The sequence below is a fragment of the Saccoglossus kowalevskii genome, chromosome 2 (assembly GCF_978046115.1).
Source record: "Saccoglossus kowalevskii chromosome 2, keSacKowa6.1, whole genome shotgun sequence".
Lineage (NCBI taxonomy): Eukaryota > Metazoa > Hemichordata > Enteropneusta > Harrimaniidae > Saccoglossus > Saccoglossus kowalevskii.
The window spans coordinates 24,850,369-24,871,143 of record NC_140642.1 but is presented as its reverse complement, the minus strand read 5'-3'; the positions used below and the strand labels follow the sequence as shown (position 1 = coordinate 24,871,143).

General features: G+C 33.5%; 1 protein-coding gene across 1 annotated transcript in view; it reads left to right on the top strand.

The window, feature by feature from the left end:
• Positions 1-20,775, top strand: part of LOC100377364 (spectrin beta chain, non-erythrocytic 5-like) — a 73,266-nt gene that overhangs the window by 14,337 nt on the left and 38,154 nt on the right. The window contains exons 5-21 of the mRNA XM_085493453.1: positions 5,949-6,071; positions 7,415-7,482; positions 7,705-7,785; positions 8,238-8,353; positions 8,923-9,035; positions 9,324-9,511; positions 10,864-11,092; positions 11,380-11,511; positions 11,916-12,137; positions 13,702-13,767; positions 15,157-15,365; positions 15,924-15,968; positions 17,405-17,582; positions 19,161-19,361; positions 19,830-20,036; positions 20,121-20,309; positions 20,442-20,676. Of these exons, the coding sequence (XP_085349579.1) occupies positions 5,949-6,071; positions 7,415-7,482; positions 7,705-7,785; positions 8,238-8,353; positions 8,923-9,035; positions 9,324-9,511; positions 10,864-11,092; positions 11,380-11,511; positions 11,916-12,137; positions 13,702-13,767; positions 15,157-15,365; positions 15,924-15,968; positions 17,405-17,582; positions 19,161-19,361; positions 19,830-20,036; positions 20,121-20,309; positions 20,442-20,676 (2,602 nt within the window). The remainder of the gene's footprint in view (positions 1-5,948; positions 6,072-7,414; positions 7,483-7,704; positions 7,786-8,237; positions 8,354-8,922; positions 9,036-9,323; positions 9,512-10,863; positions 11,093-11,379; positions 11,512-11,915; positions 12,138-13,701; positions 13,768-15,156; positions 15,366-15,923; positions 15,969-17,404; positions 17,583-19,160; positions 19,362-19,829; positions 20,037-20,120; positions 20,310-20,441; positions 20,677-20,775) is intronic.

Below are 20,775 nucleotides of genomic sequence, written 5' to 3'. Positions count from 1 at the left end.
TCATGTTTTGACTATGGATGTTTTTCTATTCGCTAAAGAGTCAATTATTTCTGGTTGATGACTGCTTTATTAATGAATTCACTGTGTATCTTTATTCAACAATTGCCTTCAGCGGTTAAGTTCGTGTCCGTTCAATTCGTGATCATTATAAATATTCAATAGAATACTGTAGAGTAATCATGCCTTTCTTGTCAGCAATTGATGAAATTCTTGAATGCTAATTGACGGTAAATATTTAATGTTAAAACTTTATTATTATTTCCGTCAGTACACATGCTTTTTTTATATCAAATTACTCCTGATAAATTAGCACTCAAATTATGTACAGTTTAAGTAGGTTTTTTTTTTTTAACTAAATGGAGAATAACATTTGTCATAAAGGTTATTTGCAAACTATGATTATTTTGTACGGATGTACACATGTGTAATGAAATGCACACTTAATGAGGAGAGGTAATTTACTTAATGATGACATAGCACTTCAATACATTCTAGTACATACAAGGAGAGTAGTGGACTTTTATGTGGAAAATTAATATCAAAGCAAATTCGTCTTCTCCAATTGGTTATTTCTTGTGAGAGTAACACCGTGAGTGACAATTTTATATTGCTGTTTCCGTGCTGTTTTCTGAGCAATGCTTCTTCCTCGACACTTGCATTAGTTATCTTCTCAAATAAACTAGAGAATAAGATGCCGTACAAAATACTCTCTCCAATTGTAACTTTTCAACCCAATTCGTTGTTCATTTAGAGAATTCTGTTATGTTCAATTATGCACACTGTTAATTTCTCTTAGACGATAGATGGGTAGCATCTCGGGAATTTTTTTCTCTGGAGCAAAATTTTTTCCAATCCCTCCCCTGACACCTTTTCCCAGCCACCCACTTAAATGAGTGTTAACTTTTAAAAAATAAAGTGTTACCACTTTGTTTTATTATTGTACTACACAGTCATGTATACAAACAACTCATTTTAGGAACAATGGCTAAGTTATTTCACAAACAACATGCAGTACATTGTCGTTTGACAGAATTACCATTAACGGTGTTTGTATAATGTCTTATTACTTAGTTACTCAACTATGTACATATTTGGGCGTAGAAAATGAGATTGTGTTTAATCATTGAAATATGCAGTGTTGCATGCATACAAAGTGGTACTTGTCTACTCTCCTAACTTATTAAACAAAAACTGTTAATTTAAATATTCAAATGTGCAAATTTTGATAGAATAATGCATATTTGTTTTAAACTTTACCAAATCAAGTATTTTTACAGGCCACTAATATTATCCAATGAATCTCGGGTCAAGGCTTCACCATAAAACAATTTCAGAGGCTGGGTGTACACAAAAATTTCCCAAGAATTTTTTGGATCGCATGTTTTATACTAATAAGGCCAGACTTTTATTATCCCTTGTTTCGCGAACCCGCCGAATGAACAGGAGCTGAAAGTGAAATAAAAATAAAATTTTATTTCAGTGTCATTTCACGCGCCCATCGACTTGTAAGCTCAAAAAAATGCTCAAAAAATATTATTTTTATTTTCATTTTTTTACCCCAGTTTTTTAATCTCAGTACGTGTATAATATAATTTTATTTTCAAACCTCAAGGTACATTTAATACAAGATGTGAATGAGATAAAATAATATGTTAATGTTGACTAGTAACATAGTGTACAAGTACAATGAGGGAGCAAGTCAAAATATTCAACATGTAGAAACCTTGCTTTTTGTTAAAATAATTGAACTTCTTTTGAACTGTCAGCTGACTCTAATTATAGTATTCTGTTGATGGATTAGATTTTAATGTTTGAAGTCCATGTATGTTCGTCATTTCTGGATTAAAAAGTTCATTGACACTTGATTTCAAACATGCCTTGGCTGCGGTACCTTTCAAATACCGAGGACTAGAAGTAGTGACTGTGGAAAAATGAGTTAAAAACATGATTACAGCAGTTGCGTTCACGTTAGTCGGGACCCAATTGGGACCGACTCGGCTCATGTCGTTCATTCTTCGATCTGTTATTTGACATAAACATAGAAAAAGATACACATATCATGATAATAATTGCTATATTGAAGTTATATCCATGTGTTATGGTATTTATTACAAGTTACCGTGCACATGAACGGAAAAGAAGATTTTCAAGTCTATGTTGGTTGCAGCAACACAATATGCGTCGCCAACCATGTTCTGCATTCATTTCATTCATTACTACAACTTCGACCATATCTAGCTGCACTTCCCTCCATCGGCATGTCATACTGGTACGAATCAGTATATGTTCTCTGAAATTCACCACAGAGGGTGATTTTGGCTCGTTTCGAGCGTTCAGGCAGCAAATCTCGGCACGTGCCGAGTTTCGGTCCTGAGCATCTATCAGGGCCAAAATAATTTTTTTTCGGCACGTTCAGACTCTTTCCTGACTGTTCAAATACATGTTTCAGCACGTGCAGACTCGGTCCAGAGTCTTGGCATATGCTGAAATCTCTAACGTAGCTTATATATAGGTATACAGTAGTGAATGCCATACAAATGTTTGTCTTCAAGATTACCTAATGGCAAATTAGTTATTGTTTTAAAATTCTGACTATTGAGAACACCATTTCAGTCACATTAATGTCATTATAATTGCAAGGTACATTAGTACAATTTTTTTCTTTATCTGCTTTTGTTTTCTAGTGTATTTACTACCTTTTTTGCCTATATTTTAGCTTTCAGATGATATATAGGTTGTTATAGCAGCATGCTTTACCCTTTAGTGAATGTCTGACCGATTTTAAGTCATTTTTGTCTCTCCTGTTGCTACCTTGAGGGGATGAATATTTGAACCCTATTCTAAAAACGGTTGAATTGAGGGTCAACTGTCTTTATTTCTACTAGATGTTAATGATAACCATATAAAACCAATATGCCAAATAAGAGAAATATATCTCTCTAATAAACATTTTCTTGTGGTCACAGTGAATGGAAAAGTTTTCATTTAATCAGGTCCCATTTTTGCTTACAAGTCGAGTTTGATATTACCCAATCATACTAGTGGATAATTGTTCACTGGTTTGTTGACTGGCCTACTATTCAGATAAATTCTATCCATTTTTGTTCTGTATTCTGATAATGGGTCAACAAGTTGCATTAAAAACTTTCATAGATAAACTTAGGTTCATGCTAGGAGCAAGGTTATAATAGTTGTACTATGTTTATTTATCTGCATTCAAAACCAAAAATTCAGTATTCAGACAGTTTCTAGGTGGTTTTCAGTACAAATATTGAAAGAAGTTATAATTATTGAATAGCTGACCTGGTCTAAGTGCTGTTGTTTACCTTCCAAACTTCAGCCAGACATCCTAATACATTGCCAATAAATTAATCATTAATTTTGATCATTTTGATCACCACTTCCCACCTTGCAAGTTGTTTTTTTGGAAACCATGAAATTTGATTCTGTAGTTAACTTCAATACATGTTTCATTTTATTTGAATTTAAACTTTAAAACTGTTTGTGTTTAAGAGGTGTGGGTGTGGTTGCTGCTGGTTCTGTGTTTTAATGCTTTTGTATATGTTGCATGCATTTCTCTTCAACATCTTGTGTGTAGCCATACTCTGGTGTAATAAAATAATATAGTCGTGTTAATGCCTAACCCCATTGTTATTGACATGCCATGAGGGCTTGTCTTTTACTTTCCACTTCAACACTTAGTTTGCTCATAACACTTGTTTGACTCAAAACATTTGGTTGAACCAATTTGGTTGAACTCACAAAATAAATTGCATTAATGGTTCTGGAAAAAGGTTAACAATGCAGCAAAAAAGCCATAACAATTTATGCAGAGACTAAGACTCCAATGATAAGGCCAGACCACTTCTGATTCGTATGTTTATTCCCTATTTGGAAGAGCTAGGGTAATGCTTTGTGTTCTGTCCATGTGTGTCTCAATATCATTTTTCGTTGTGAGGTTAGATGAATGTAGTTTGCATGGTATGTGTTTGCGTGTGAAAACAGCCAAAATGCTATGCCACTATATTGCCTCTAATCAATGGTTGTATTTTTGGCAGATTGGCATTTTGTATATGGACAAACCTCTGGATAAAGATTTTTTCAGAGGCACCCATTAATCAGTCTTTCACCTGTTTTTATCAACTAGTTTATATTAAATTTGTAGATCAATATTATTATCTCAGAAATGTCTGGTCTAAAATTAGCTTTGACGCAAGAGAAGATTATAGATAATATGAAAACAATGGCATCAAAATTTTTGTGAAAATATCTGTCTGGAACTTACGCCATCTTCATGAACCATTTCAAAATACAACTCAATGTTTTGTGACACCCTGACCTGTACTGAATGCGACTCAGGTCGAATACTCATTAGGGAATGATCCATTACGCACAGAAAAAAGAAAATGGCCGTTTATTGTCTGTTACAATTTTATCACCGGACATATTCCAAGCACCTGTTTCAATTTATATGACAATATTGAGGGATTTCATGTTTTGCATCTACTGAGTATGGATGCAATGTATTAAAAATGAGATATTCATGTTGAATATGATATTAAAACAACTCTTTGAAAACTCGTATTCTGAAAATGCAAAGTGATAAATGTACAGTACATGTTTTACAGCACGTATATACTATATCCCTATGGGCCATTATGCTGTACCATCTTTATTGTATAGTTTGCATGGCTAGGTTCACTTATTGTGTCATCATGCATAACTTCCTAACCTCAGTTTTGTTGAAGGGGTAGTGAACAAGTTTTTAGGCACACTTTGTTGTGGTTGTTTTTTTTGTTTTTTTTTAAATATCATCTGAATCGCACAACTTTGTGAACATGATGTAAATATACCTGTGTATGATTCTATCAAATAGTTGGTTACTTGACTGATTAGAAATGCTTTAAAATCAATCAGAGCAGCCCTAGAATAAGACAATGGATATAAAACAAAATGGCGGAATCTCAAATTGCCAAAGAATGTGCACTTAAATACACAGTTGCTGACGAGAAGCTGGCAAGAAATTGCAGTGAGGTGATGGCCAAATAAATGGACCTTGCCTGGCGTAGATGGCAGCTTGTGTGTCTGTGAGGAAAATAGTGTAATAATAAAAATACTGTAAAAAACAAAGAGAATAAACTTTGTACAGTTGAACCCTCAATGGAATTCTATTGTGATGTTTTGCTTTGTTTTATTATCAGGTAGAAGCGAACGTCACAAACGATTAACAGCTAGTAAATAAAGAACATGTCACTAGGAATAGTAAATCATTACGTTGAATGCAGACTACGTGTTTAAAATCAAAAATCAAAAATAGGAAAAGAATTTAGCACAGCAGAATACATTTCTTAGAGTGCACATTTTAAACATTGTTTGTAATGTGTAAACATTTAAAAACAATTTGAAAACAAATTTAGATGCTTCATTTTTTCAATCTTGAGTGCCCAAATGATGTTAGAGAGGGAGAAGGAGGATATCCTCTGTTTTATTTGAGGGGGGATGTGGGTGATCAATAATTCATTATCAAAGCTGAATTAATACTTCATCAACTGATTTTATAGATACTGGTAAATTATAATAACGGATTTAATTCTGATGATTTTTTTCTACCATTTTTTGTTGACACAACTTTACATGTATGTATATATGTTAACCTTCCACCAACAGACTTTTTTACCCAAATTTGTCTGCACTTTACTTCTTTCAATATTTCTGACATTGAACCGTAATTTTGGAGCCAACAGACAAAATTTGAGTCAATTTTCAGTTTTTACTAAAAAAATTTGGCTATTTTTGTCTCAATCCTTTGATGGAAAATGCAGACTATAAACAGGACTATTTTGTGATGAGTAGAGAGAACTGATGGTGAAAAGGTTAATGAATCTTTAATTATGCCCTTACCAATCCACTGGAATGTTAAATGCATATGTATGTGATTGGGTTGCTAGGTGCGACTTGAGAGCATTGGTGCTGAAGATATCTGTGACGGCAATCCTATACTTATACTTGGTCTTATATGGACCATTATCTTAAGATTTCAAATTCAAGAAGTTGAACTTGAAGATGATGATGTAAGTATCTCTCTTTTGTTTTGCTACTTGTTGCTATGATACCCTTGGGTATAAAATGTGTGTTCCAATTGTTTTGGATTTCTGACATAATAAATTGTTTTACACAAGTCATAAATGCTGACTTTATGGTGCGAGTCTAATATATGATGATCATCATCATTATCATCATTATCATCGTTATCATCTGTCTCTTTTTTTGTTCTCTTGCTTCCTCTTTTGAATGCCACCACACTGTCAAATAGATCAAGTAAAGGTGTTGATAAAAGTTTTAATAGTAAATTCTATGTATGCATACAGTGGTATAACTGACTGCTTCACATATAAAATGCTCAATATTCAGTGCTTCTTTATTCACTAACAGAATTTGTATTTCACTTTCTTGTTGTCCTTACTTGGAGAGTACGAAAAAATATACTTACTGTTCTTGCTCTATTAGAAATGCATCGTTGAAGAAATGCACATAAAAAAAATTATTGCATTTATTGTATCCTGACATATACTACTGGAACCAATTCGGTATTTTCAAATCTAATTGTCTATTCTGTCATTGCAACTAATAATAATGTTGATATTTTGTAACTGACTAAAATGAATGATGAATAAATCCACTAAAGCCAGACAAAATAAAATCTTGTTCACAGGACCGTGTCACACCTGCCAGATCTAATTTTAGATTTTTTTTTTTTTTGATTTGCTTCAAGATTTTCACAAACTTTCGAATCCTTAAACTGATATCTCACAAAGTGCAAGACTCTGGTCCGAGATTTGTCTTGACCAACCGCATTCATAGCCACATTTTGGCAAAAAAAAAATTTTGCTTCCAAATTTTGGGCAAAAACAAATTTATTTGCTGCTCCAAGTTTATTCACACAAAGAATCTGGAAAAAAGATTTTGTCTGGCCTAAACAATTATCAATAAAAATGTAAGAATGTCAAATATTAATTTTCCTCTTTAATAAAAATAGCACAAAGTGTGTTCCTAGTGTTTCTCAGAACTTAAGACAGCAGATTAATTTTTCAATACGACTGTTTTCATGGTCGGAACTGTCAATGTTGATGAGCAGGAAATAGAATTTGTGAACTTGAACTCAATTGACATCTTCAGAGAATGTGAATTGCAGGGATTAGCATATTGCGATGTTCTGCTCTATAACCCAAGATGTATGCTTCTCTAATACTAGATATTAACAAGAGGTAGTGGTTTAGTTTTCACAACTGCCACCTCCTTGAAATGTTAGAGAAAACCAACTTAAGAGATTTGTCCTCTGTTATTAATTATTCTCTGCATCTTCTGAATTAAACTTATTTCTAGTTTACATATGTTGATTGTTCTCTTCTCACAGGATGCGAGTAGACAAGCTAGGTCGGCGAAAGATTCTTTGCTTATTTGGTGTCAAAGAAAGACAGCCGGGTAAGAAGCTCAAAATTCCTTTGCACCATTTCACATATTTATTTTTAATTTTCGTTGTTTACTTTTGACCAAATAGACATCATTTCTCATGGTTAGCTGTCTTGAGCAGAATTGAAAAATAAATATGGGCAGATAAATTTGTGAAATGTTCAGTAATTAATGTTCTAGTTGTATTGTATAGACAGTTGCTTGTATTTGCATTTGTTTTTGTTTCATATACAGGTATCCTGGTGTTAACGTCACCAATTTCACAACTAGTTGGAGAGATGGGCTCGCATTCAATGCACTTATACACGCACACAGGTTAGTTGGATGTTTTTGGAATTACAATTTCTCATACTTTTCTGGAATTCTGTTGAAAATTTTGCAGCTGTGTTCAGATCTTGGCAAAAATTATGACAAAAATGTTGACGAATTTGAATCAACAATGAGGACAAGCATTGAACACAATGAAATACACATTAGACATATTTGTCGCAGACAGGTCTTTGTGTGCGACTGAGTGTTGTTTTGTGGAGAGTAAATTTGCAAGTAGTGCATAACATTGTTTTAATTGTACGAGTTGTTGGCATGGGTTGACTATAGAAGTATAGTAGGTGAGAATCGTTGCTCTAATCAAGTATGCATTTTTTTTTTTCTCATCATTTTGTGGTCAAAATGCATTTACTGAGTAATTGCAATTATGTAAATCTCATTGGATAACTGTATGTGTGAATTAATTAAAATTACTTAATATTTGAGTTCTTTTCTTGTAGGCCTGAACTGATTCGATTTCAGAAATTAGATCCTCGTGATCAGTTAGGTAATTTAAACAATGCCTTTGATGTTGCCCATGCCCAACTGGGCATAGCTAAACTGCTAGATGCTGAAGGTATGTGCTGTTCATTGTCTTATATCTCATGTGTTATATTTACTTATGATTATGGCTGGAGAGTGTATTGTGTTTGTAGATACCAGAAACACTTGAATATGTGACTGTAGAATTGTAATTGTAAATGTATTTGTTCTTCTTCAGTTTTGAGATTACGCCAGTTTTGAGGGAAAATTATTTTACTATTATTTTTTTTGGCTTTCTAGATAACAATGCTTGGATCATTTTCAGTTTATTAATCACTTCAAAAGGAATAATAACTACAATTTTTTTTTTTTAATAAAATGTTTCCAGTTGCTTTCTGTGAGTGAACTAATGCCATAAGAGTTTGTTAGCAACAACAAAAATATATTGAAATGCTTGCAAAAATGAAAAGTTTGATCACTGTAAGAGGTCAATGACCTTTATGTCATCACACTTCATTGTACAACAGTTTTAATGGTTACTGTCCTTATTAGGTTTTTTTGAGTAGTATTTGAATATGAATTTTTTATTAATAGTTTTATACAAAAATGCCATATATAAGTCTATGTTTTACTGTAATTTACTGTATGTGTATCTTGGTGTAGATATCGCTGTTCAGAGACCAGATGAGAAATCTATCATGACGTACGTGGTTTCTTACTACCACTACTTTGCAAAGATGAAAAAAGAACAGAAAGGAGGAAAGAGAATTGGAAAGGTTCGTCTTCTTTCTCACATAAATAATAATAATTCTTTCTATTTTTTATTACAAATAAATGTGATTGGAAATGATCCCAATAAAAAACTGGAAAATGTTATGAAAAAGATATTAATAAGTTTCAAATCTTTTTTTTAACAGTTACATTTTGCATACTAGATATACAACTAATTGTTAGGAGTAAATGTTACTGTTACTGTTTTCACAACTTCCCTTAACCCACGAAAGTTGCAAAATCTGTCTCTTGAGAAATTATTCATACAAGGATCTTGTACTTTTGTTTAATAGATCGTCAATGGATTGATGGACATTGAAAACAGTGAAGAAGATTATGAAAGACTGACATCCGATCTACTCAAATGGATTAAAATTAAAATTGAAGAACTTGATGATAGAAATTTCCCAAACTCACTAGATGGTATTCAGGGAGAAATGATGAAATTCAAAGACTACAGAACAGTGGAGAAGCCCCCTAAGTAAGTTGGTTTGTGTTGTTAATCCTCCTAAGTTGGTAGTATTTTGTACAGGTGAACAAACATGCCTTGTATATTGCTAACTGATGTTGATTCTTTTATCCCATATAATCTGTTACCATGGTGATGAACCCTGTCATACCCTTATTAACCTACAAATATTTACATATTTGCAAGTGTTTTGAAATGATCTGAATGGTGGAAGGGTGAAATGGTTTTGATATGTGGATTTGTTTTGTTGCCCTGTCTGTTGTGTTAATGATTATATGTGCAAATGACAGAAAAACAGAATGCTTGTCCTGTTATCCATCTCATTTCTGTCGCAACAATTCACATTTTAAATGTTTGTTGCAATATTGTGCACTCAAACCCCGATACATTGTAATGAATAGGTAAGGTAGTTTGCTACCATAAAAACTTTCGTCAGATTTCTAGTTTGCTACCATAAAAACTTTCGTCAGATTTCATTGATTTTCACCATATGGCTTTATTTTATTCTGTTGTTCACAAAATCTACAGGTAGATAAAAATAAGTATGGTCGCAAAACTACTTTCAAACAAAAAATATGTCAAACACCCATGGCGATTTTTGAGTCAGTTACTGTTGATTCCTATGGAAAAAATATTTTGCCATATTAAACTCAAAATTGTGTGTGGTGAAAAAAATGATTTGTCGATATAAGATGGTTACTTATGGTTGTCTCAAATTATTGGGAAATTCTGACAAGTACTCTTAGTTTTTTTATGAAATAATATTTTAACTCGAATTTCTATGGAGATAGTTCCAAATTGCTTCATTTTTGCATGTTTTCAGTCAATTTCGCTTCAAGAAAAATATTTCATTTTGTGAGAAATCTCAAAAAAACTTTATTTTTGGTATTTTCGCTGAAGGTATGATTCAGTGAAAATAAAATCCAGCAAATATATCGTTGTTTGAATATTTTACATTCAACTCGTCAAAAATCAGTGAAAATATATTCCATACAAAACACCCAAAAAGTCTATTCAGTGAAAATTTATTCCAGCTAAATAAAAGTATTTTACAGTAGTCTAAATCAAGAACTTTTGAAATAAAAAAAATGTGATAATCATTTCACCTCTTATTTAATAGCTTGAATGATCTTAAGCTCAACCTATTGATCGGTTCCAAGAACTGTTGTGTACATAGTGTATCACAAATGAAGACTTTGATCAAAATATGACAGAGCCTTTAAAACCACACTATTTTTCATGGGCAAGTCTTCAATACTCTCACTATGTTTTCTCATCCTCTTGGTCCTACTGAATTATACAATATTACATTTGATGTATTTTCTTGATACTAGTATATTTCACTTCCTTTTCACTTTCTCCAGGTATCAAGAGAAGGGTGAACTCGAGGCCTTATTCTTTCAAATTCAAACCAAACTCCGCGCAAGGAACTTTCAGAGAGGATACATCCCTCCAGAAGGCAAACTGATAAATGATATTGAGAAGACATGGCAGTCATTGGATCAATCAGAAAACGAGAGAGAACGTGCTCTCAGAGAAGAGCTGATGAAACAGGAGCGGTTGGAACAACTGGCTGAGAAATTTGAAAGGAAGGTGAGTGTTGTTAATTTCCTGTCTAAAGAAAATTGAATGCATAAATCACTAGTGTTCAGTTTACGATAGACGTAGCGGGAGCTTAGTCTCTGTAATTGAATTGTTTATACTTGTCAAACTCTAACGATGTGTTAGCTTCATCAAACCAATAGATCAATTATCTTGTCAAAGTTTTTGCTTTTAACAATTTCTACAATTTTACTGCATTTCATGCGAGTCCATTAAAACTTGTCATATAAAGACCACCCTGTCACACTCGTCTAATGTTTGTTGTTATTCGGTTTCAGGCAATGCTTAGGAATTCCTGGCTGACTGACATGTGTCAAGTATTGGAAGATTCCTCCAAGGATTTAGATGCAGAGTCTGTGAATGCTGCCACTAAAAAACATGAAGCAATTATTGCAGATGTGCTTGCTAGAGTATGTCAAGTATTGTATTTTCTCTTTGATCAGAGTAAAATTTGTACCTGTCCAGACCCCTCATTTAAGGCACTTAAAAGATTTGGTTCTTTTTCATTCAGTATAGGGGTGTAAAGCCAGATTTTATTTATGGCTATAGTCTTCCTTGAAAAAAATGTTTGCTTCTCAAATTATATTATTGAAATCACAGTTGTTCAAATAAAATGATATGATGACTAACCAAAGTGGATGGCTTATAATAATCAAAAACTACCAGAGCCATGCCTCTATTATGATGAATGAATTGGGTTGATTACTCAGCCGTTCAAGTATCATATGTTTACTGTGTGTTTTTGACAGGTGTAACACAAACACAGGTTAATACACTAATCATTGTAAGGATGTACTTTGTTTTGTTATTACAGACTGACAGATTTGAAAATCTCTCCAAAATGGCAGATGAGCTGGTACGTGAGAGTTACCATGGCAAAGACGAGATTAAAGTGCGAGAGCAGCAAATCATCGCTAAATGGCAAAACTTATTGGCCGATTTGGACAAAAGAAAAAGACAATTAAAAGGAATTTCTGAATTAATTGGTATGTACAGAGAAATCGACAATATACGTGCCGAGATGAAAGAAGTTGAGGTAAGTTTTATTTAGTATTTTTGAAATTGAGTTCACACATGCACAATAGTTATCAGTAACGTAGCTGGTGTAATAAAAGACGCTAGAGAAAACGTCTTTTTGAGAAAAATAACCATTACATATTCAGTTATGTACATGTTCGCATATGTAATGCACTTTGTTCAAGTGTCTTCCTATTTCTGGTGCTTCCTCAATCATTATTCCAATTGTCATAATTGATTTAATGAAATGTTGACTACTGGTATATTCTACATAGTATTATAATATCTCTGTGAAGGCATATGTTTTGAACTTTACAGTTAACTAAGGGACGACGTCAAAAGATCGATGTCGGATAAAAAACTTATTTCCTTTAGTTTGGGGGTGGGGGGTTTTGACCTCAAAAAGTTTCCATCCGACAAAAACGATTTTATTTTTTAATGAAGTCAAAAAAATCTTGGAGTATTTGTAGTTCATTTTTTTTTCTATCCAATCATGGACAGAAATAACCGAAAAGGGAAAAAAACAGAAAAATGGTTTGGTTTGAGTGTAAATCTGTGCGTCAAATGAGGTGCATTTGTAAAATCTTTTTACACCCACCCGACAGCCAACTGCTATTCAATTATCAATTTGTATTTAATGGTGAATGTAGTCTGACGCCATGACCAATATTTATCAATTAAGTTTCAGTTTGGAAAAAAACTAAAGGAATTAAGTTTTTTATCCGACATTGATCTTTTGACGTTGTCCCTAAGCATTATATTTATATGTAGCATATTAAATATGTAAATAATTAATTTTTAAACTGTGTATGTAACCATCTCATAAATGATGTTTAAATTCTGAGATATATTGGTTACTTCCTGTTTGCTCTGGTGTGGTTGGTTCCAGACATCATGCAAACAAACCTACTTCTGGTTTTGTTGGATATATGAGAATGAATTATGGGTATTCTGTTGATTGATGGGTAAAGTCTGAGATGATTAACTTTGAGGGATTATGTCACTGGTTTTGATTCTAATTATAGACTGACTAATAGTTTTTCAATGTTTAGAACCATATCTGTCAAGAAAATACAGTAAATTGATTTTTTGTTTGTTTAAAAATGTTTAGAAGACTACGTTTAAGTCCCTCTCAAGAGAATGCCTGTTAAATGGACATTCCTACAATCTTTGATCAACTGGCAGCACAAAAATTGATGATTATTTTTTTCATGGCTTTCTGAGCAGAAAATGGAATCCTTTTGTACCTTATACTTTCAGCATTGTGTATAAACTTCTTACAAATATAAACTTTCCTTTTTTTCATCACCTTAAAAACAACATGGATAAGCTGCTATTGCTTCCTGACCCTTATTTCCCACAAATCATCCAAAATGCCAAATTTATTGTATGGAAATATAATTTGTTTTTACAAGATGAGAAATCCCGCTCTAGATGCTCTTGCCTTTACACTCTTTTTCTCGTATCTTCATATTCCAGCTTCTCTTATTTTCATAATTTATGCTACTTTTTGAATTTATTTAGTAATTCTTAATTTTTATGGCAATGCAATGTTTTCTTTCCTCCCATACTTTTCCCTACAGGATAAGATGAAGGTTGGTCTTATTGCTTACCCCATAAGTCTAGCCCGCAGGTCTTTTTCTCTCTTTGTGAGTGCTCTTTGGTATAGGCTTGCTTGCTTCCAATGCATCCAGTCGGCATTAACATTACGTATTCTAATATCTGCATCTGATCATACAATTCAATGCTCTTGTTCAATGTTCACAATAATAATGAAGGAATTGTTGTTATACTGGGCTACTAATATCTAATTTCAATGATAATTTTAGAACCCAAAATTAAATTATGAATTATATGACAGGTTCGGTATTTTGACATCTTGGACAGAACCATTTTCCGAACGCTGACAAGCTGAGAATATTAACAATTATTTTAACCCATTGAGTGCCAGATATTTGTCTCGCCAAAAATTTAGTTCAAATATTTTCACATTTTGTAAAATTGTCACTAAATTTTATAATCATTTTGACAGTTTCTGATATTGTTTTAATTTTTGATCAAAAAGTTTGTCTAATTATATATCAACATTTCATGTGGGGAGGAGCAGACTGTAGAAAAATCATTTTGTTGATATTGTCAAAAGTTGACAATGACGCTCAAAGGATTAATTACGCCATATCTTAAAATCAAATCAAAAATACAAAAGTTAGCCATTGCATATGGTCGAAAAATAGGTGAAAGTTCAATGGTAGCCATTTTGAATTCTCTTCATTTGTTAAAGTATGGCAAGCAGTGGGGGAGATTTTTGCTTTATTGAGTATCTATGTGTAAGTTTGGGATATTCAACAAGAGCATTGAACGTAATGAGATTATTGGTTGTTATGCTAACTATCACACCTTATAACATAGGTTGGCCATGCCAGGGTTGTATGTCTATTGCCTGACTTGTGAATTCCTTTAGATTTAACCCTTTGACCATCAAAGTAAATGTTGTTTTGTATTTGTTTACTTTTTTGATTGTTTTTTAAAATTATTTTAATTTTTTCTCAACAATTTTGATCATTACCTGCTAGCAATGTAAAATAATGTCTAATTGGCTCAAAATTACCAAAGAAATTTTAGAAAAATAATTAAAAACGTCTAAAACAATTACAGTGTTTCAAAGGGTTAAACTTACACGTATAGGTAACCAGATACCACTCTTATCTAAAAAATGCATCTATATTTTATATCTCAATTGGGTTTATTGGGAGAAACAAGAATGTTTGGTATAGATGCAAATTAAATTAAAATTTATTTCAGAATAAACATTGAATTGGGTATCAATGGTGTCTGGTTTCAGTTGGAAGTTTTGTCACTATTCCTACTTGGTAATATTGTCACAGCTGTATAGTAAAATCCCTGTATGCATTCAACAGTGGTTGTTAGTGGCACTGAGTGTAATTAATCGAGAAAACTGCACAATCTCTAGGTGTTACCTTTATGCCTGTGAAATGAACATCAGTTCTCATGTCATGTTGTGTAACTTTATATTCCAGGGTGGATTGAAATCAGAAGATTACGGCAAACATTTGTTTGGTGTAGAGGATCTTCTGCAGCGACATAGTCTCGTCGAGACACTGATAAACTCAATTGGAAATCGTCTAGAGAAAGTCAACAATACCGCAGATAAAGTCTTAGCTGACGACCATATTGAGAGTGACTCCATTAAAGCCAAGTTGGACGATATCAACCTTGAGTATAAAAAGTGAGTTTAAATTCTATCGTTTATGAACTTGTACTTCCAACGTCGAGTTGATGGTCATTCTATCTTTGCCATGTATGACCTGAGTGTCCCTTCAGCACTTATTGACCAGAACCTCTAATGGCAGCACCTTTTGACCTGACTCACCTCCCCCCAATCCTGATGATGCCTATTGACCTGGACCTCTATGGCAGCACATATTGACCTGAAACCCCCCCCCCCCAACCCTGGGGACACCTATTAACCTGAGCCCTCTATCACTGGTGCCTACCTGGTATATAGTATATCAATTCCATTATACATATAGTCATTGTGTGTGTCTCTGAAGCAGTAAAAAGTGTTCAGATTTTGTATGCTCTCATAACATAACTCAAATTACTCTGGAAGGAAAGGTTAGGAGAAAATAATAGTAATCTTGTAATATTGCATGTTCTATTATATTACCCTTGTCTTGACTAACATGTAAATTCTCCCAACTTCTTATTGGTTAATGCTTGTTCTAGCATCCTGGTAACACTTAATGTTATGATTTATTCTCAAAGTATTCTTCCCCTCTTACAGAATGTTTTGTGAGGTCTATGGATTAGATGATTATGACCCTGCACAGTGAGTGATGTATACTTGGAGTATTTGATTACTCCATAACACTATATCAAATTCCTGCTTGCCAAAAAAAAAATCAAACTTAGCTTATACTCAAGTTCTCATCCTGTGTTTTGACTGCTTTAAGTATAGAATTTGTTTGGTTTATTCATAACTGCTGATCAGAACTGAATCTAAAATAATCATACTATATTTGTTTTATTAGAAGTGCATGCACTCATGTAAAAATCTCCAAAATGATTGAAATCCAACCAAAGAAAACATATTTGGAAGATGTGCACCAGTATTGGAGATGTGCTTTAAATAGAGCAAATATTGCGTCTGTATTTGAGCAGTGCTATTCATTGTTACATTGCTTATTTAATATTTGTAGATTGGGTCACCTGATTGGTTGCATTGTTTGGTTAGGCAGCCAATCAGGGACACTCTTCTAAATTACCCATCTTTCTAACCAACATTTGACTGTCATGGCATAATTCTGAAGTTTGTTTATCGATGAGAATTATTAAATAAATTCTATACTGTTGTCCATATATATCATGTATAATAGGTTATAGCAATATAGTGTAATGTACTGACCAATGTTGTTGTATGACAGGATGTGGATGGTCACTTGTAAGTATAACCCATCCATGCCCAGTTATCACACGGTAATGACCAGTGCATAGCTATTTATAATTGTAATAACTACTAATAACATCGTAAACAAGAAAAAGCTAACAGCAGATTGCAATCATGCAACCCCAAAACTGATTATTATGAACATTGTGCTTTTTCCAAAAAATAATGTTACCATTTTAGTTCCCCATTGGTTTACATTTGAAGAGGATTTTAAATATCAACTTAGATTAGATTTGGTTTGATCTCCTATCCAACGCACTCACACGCCCCATTCACGTACCATTTTGTACATGTCAAATTTAATCAAGTTTCTTCAAACTGTTATGTTACATTTAAGCTCAAAACGTCTTAGTATTGGGTCTTATTTAGTTTCTTACTTGAAAACAGGGAATTACCAAATTTGAAGAATTGCAATTGAAACAACCACATCCAGCTCAATAAATTGAAGATAATGTAAAAATATTCTTTTTCTTTTTAATCTAGCTGCCTTATGGTAGAACTTTTTAGAAGTAAACAACTTTGACAATATCTGTTGATAAAGTATTGTCTGATAAAACTGCCCCTATGTAGTCTTCTCTTGAACATTAATTGCACATCATTTTTTATTCCTGACAGGACAATTCATGGCATTACATTTATCAGTAATGTACATTTCACACCATATTTTCATTTCAGATCAGTCATTTCACTCATGAAATCAACAACAACAAAAAGGGAAAAAAGCGGTATGCTCGGCACTATGCTACAATAGGCATACAGGGATTGTATTTTAACATGTCACTACTGCATGATATGAATGTATTTTCTCCAATTGACAGATTATCGGATCTCAGCGCCGCTCGGAAGGCCCGGCTCGAAGAATCCATGAAATTCTATCAGTTCTTGCGTGATAGTGAGGAAGAGGAATCGTGGTTAATGGAAAAACAAAGAATTGCAAAGTCCATGGTAACTGGTAAAGATCTTCGTAGTGTCGTCTCTATGTTGCAGAAACACCAGGTTAGTATTAACATGACCTGTGTTCATTTAACCTTTGGTCTAAATCATTTTATGATCTCAAATGACCTCTTGTATAAACATTGGTACCAACTTGCTAACAGACGTGTGATGTACATGGGTTGTATACACCTGCTACAATTTGGTCTAAAAGTGGCATTAATGCACATACGTGTAATATAGACACGTATCACACAGTGCATTTATGTAGTGTAAACATACTCACCACATTCTGTGTGTCGCGTACCATAAAATGGGTCATTACATTGTCAGTCACCTTTGACCTATCATTACAAAACAATACAAATGATACTGTGACATGACTTTCAATGCGCATTGTGACGCTTCGCCTACCGTCATTAGTATGCACAGACATGTGTCTAGGTACATGTAACTTGTTTTTATATTGAAAACTGAAAAAGCAGAAAGAAACAAGGACAAAAGAACTTTGATTTCCATATGTTATCTCAATCTAAAACTGTAGTTAGCCTGTCTGTGCAGTGGTGTGGTTCATATCCTCTCTCTTAATTGAAGCATTCTACTGAGAACATTTTTTTGATTACGATTGGTGTACAAAATGACCTTATTTGTACGTCATTTGCTGAATGAAATACCCTCATTTGTATGTCCACTGTAGTATGAAATTCACACTGATAACATGTGGTAATTGCATTGAAAGTATTTGAAAAATCTTTTGTGAATTGTATAAGAATACGTAATAATTGCAGTTGGTAATAATAGTATATATATTAATAGCCCATGTACTTGGTATATTGTAAAATACTTTATTTTAGCAGGATTTCATTTTTGCTGAAAAGACTTTTTGTGTGTTTTTCATGGAATTTAATTTCACTGACTTTTGACGAGTTGAATGTAAAATATAGGAAAACAGGTATATTCACTGGATTTTATTTTCACTGAACCATTCCTTCAGTGAAAATAGCGAAAATAAAGTATTCTACTGTACATAATTGATGAAATGTGTCAAAATAAGTATAATTTCTATGATTCAGTATACATATACCAGTACAGTAAACACAAATACAGTATTTGTTGAAGTTGCACCAGTGTATTGTATGCCAATACATTGTAATCTTTGGTGCAAACAAAAATTATTTAGTGTGCCTTGTGGAAAGTGTATTAGCAGCAAACCCTCTTAGGGATGAAAGTACGCCCTCTATGGCATTAGTGACATTTTGTGTATTAGCAGCAAACCTTCTTTGGGATGAAAGTACGCCCTCTATGGCAACAATGACATTTTTTAGTCAGTGAAATAATTTCTGAAATTTGCCACTGAAATTGGAAAACTGAAAACAATTATCAAAATTGTTGTCATAGTACCTGAAATGTATTTTTATATTTTTTATGTAGACCTTAATTGAGGTCAAGGGTTCTAGTATGAGGTATTCTACATGTAATACGTATGAAGATCCTGGAGCTTTGCCTTCACCATGGTTACTATACCAGATTAACAACATTAAAATTGACATGGGTGAAATACATTTACATATATCTCTAGTTGTACGGTAATCTGTGTATTGTTATTGATATCTTGAGAAAAATATTTATGATTGTTTTCAGGCTTTAGAAGCAGAAATGATTTCAAGAGAGAGGATTTGCAATGCCGTGTTTGCCACTGGGATTGAGTTAAGAGATTCTGACCACTATGCAAAAAATGACATTCAGCTACGTATCGACAGTCTTAAAGAAAAATGGAGTAAACTTAAGGAATATAGTGAAAAAAGAAGATACAGACTTGAAGACGCACTTCAAGCTCATCAGGTACTGCAAAAATGATTGTTTTGGCTGATATTCAGGTTCAGTAAATGAAAATAGTTTCCACATTTGAAGTGTTGCGAACTGTTTTTTCAAAATTTGACAATATGTATGATGATGGTTGTGTTTGCTAAATTTTTACAAAAGTTTCTAACTGTCTTTAGCATTCTTTTCCTAAGAAATTCACACTGCAAGTGAATATTGCTCTTATCAATGACTTGATAATCACAGATTTATCATTCATTTGTCCCTTCGGAAATTATAGTGGTTTATTAGTATTCAATTCTCGTCATGATTGAAAAAATGTCAGTTACGCTGCCAGATCTTCATTTTGGTCTATAGAGGGCGCTGTATATTTTGTCACACACTGAGTATGCCTTGAAAATAAGAAACCAACCGTCTACCAGATCTGTATTGAGGATGGCCTGCTTAATAAGAAACAACCGACTAACTATATCTATCTACTGTATTTAGTATTATACCGATGCCAACGAGGCTGAATCTTGGATGAGGGAAAAGATGCCTCTTGTTTGCAGTGATGATTATGGAAACAACATAGAGGGCGCTAAGCTTATCTTATCTAAACATGAGAGGCTGGAGGAAGAGATTCGTGCCTATGAAGGGGATATCAAACGACTGAAAGAGCAAGCACAGCAAATGATGATCACAGACATCAACAATGTGAGTCTGCTTAACAATATCATCCAGACAGTTTCCTCAAATCAAAGCCTTGTCTTGATCTTAACTCGCCTCGTTTCTCCACAGACGCCGATGTCGCCGACCAAAGACGAAGATGATTATGTCACAGAGCTGGTTGATGTTCCTTATGAAGTGGAAGAATTAACGGTAGTTAATAGAGAAGTTCTCAAAGATTTTGTTGAAGAGAAGAAATATCCCCAGGTGAAGGCCATGTACCCGTATAAAGGCCAGGGTATGGATATAGCTAAAGGAGAGGTGAGGCATCCCGAGCGTCTTCTCAATCCAAAGTTCTGTCATGAACGTGAAAACTTTTGATGTATCTTGCTGTTATACGAAGTATAGTATACTGATCTCCTACAATGGATCTATCTTCTTTTCACTTCTCAGATTATGTTACTGGTGGCCAAGACAAACAGAGACTGGTGGAACGTGAAAAGAGCTACTGGGCAAGAAGGTTTTGTGCCAGCCAATTACGTTAAAGAAATGGAACCCAGAGTTATAAAAAGAAAGGTCCAAAGAAAGGTGACAATTCCAGAAAAGGTGAAAGTAAAGAAAACAAAAACCAAACAGATGCTGGTGAAAAAAAAGAAGCCTGGCGCTGGACTTGGAAGAACTCAGAGTTGTAAGTTAATATAAAAATGTTAGAATTGATAAACTTCCTTTCCCATTCTAACTACATTGTACATGTAGTGGAAGGGGTGGGCTGTACAATGAAATATTG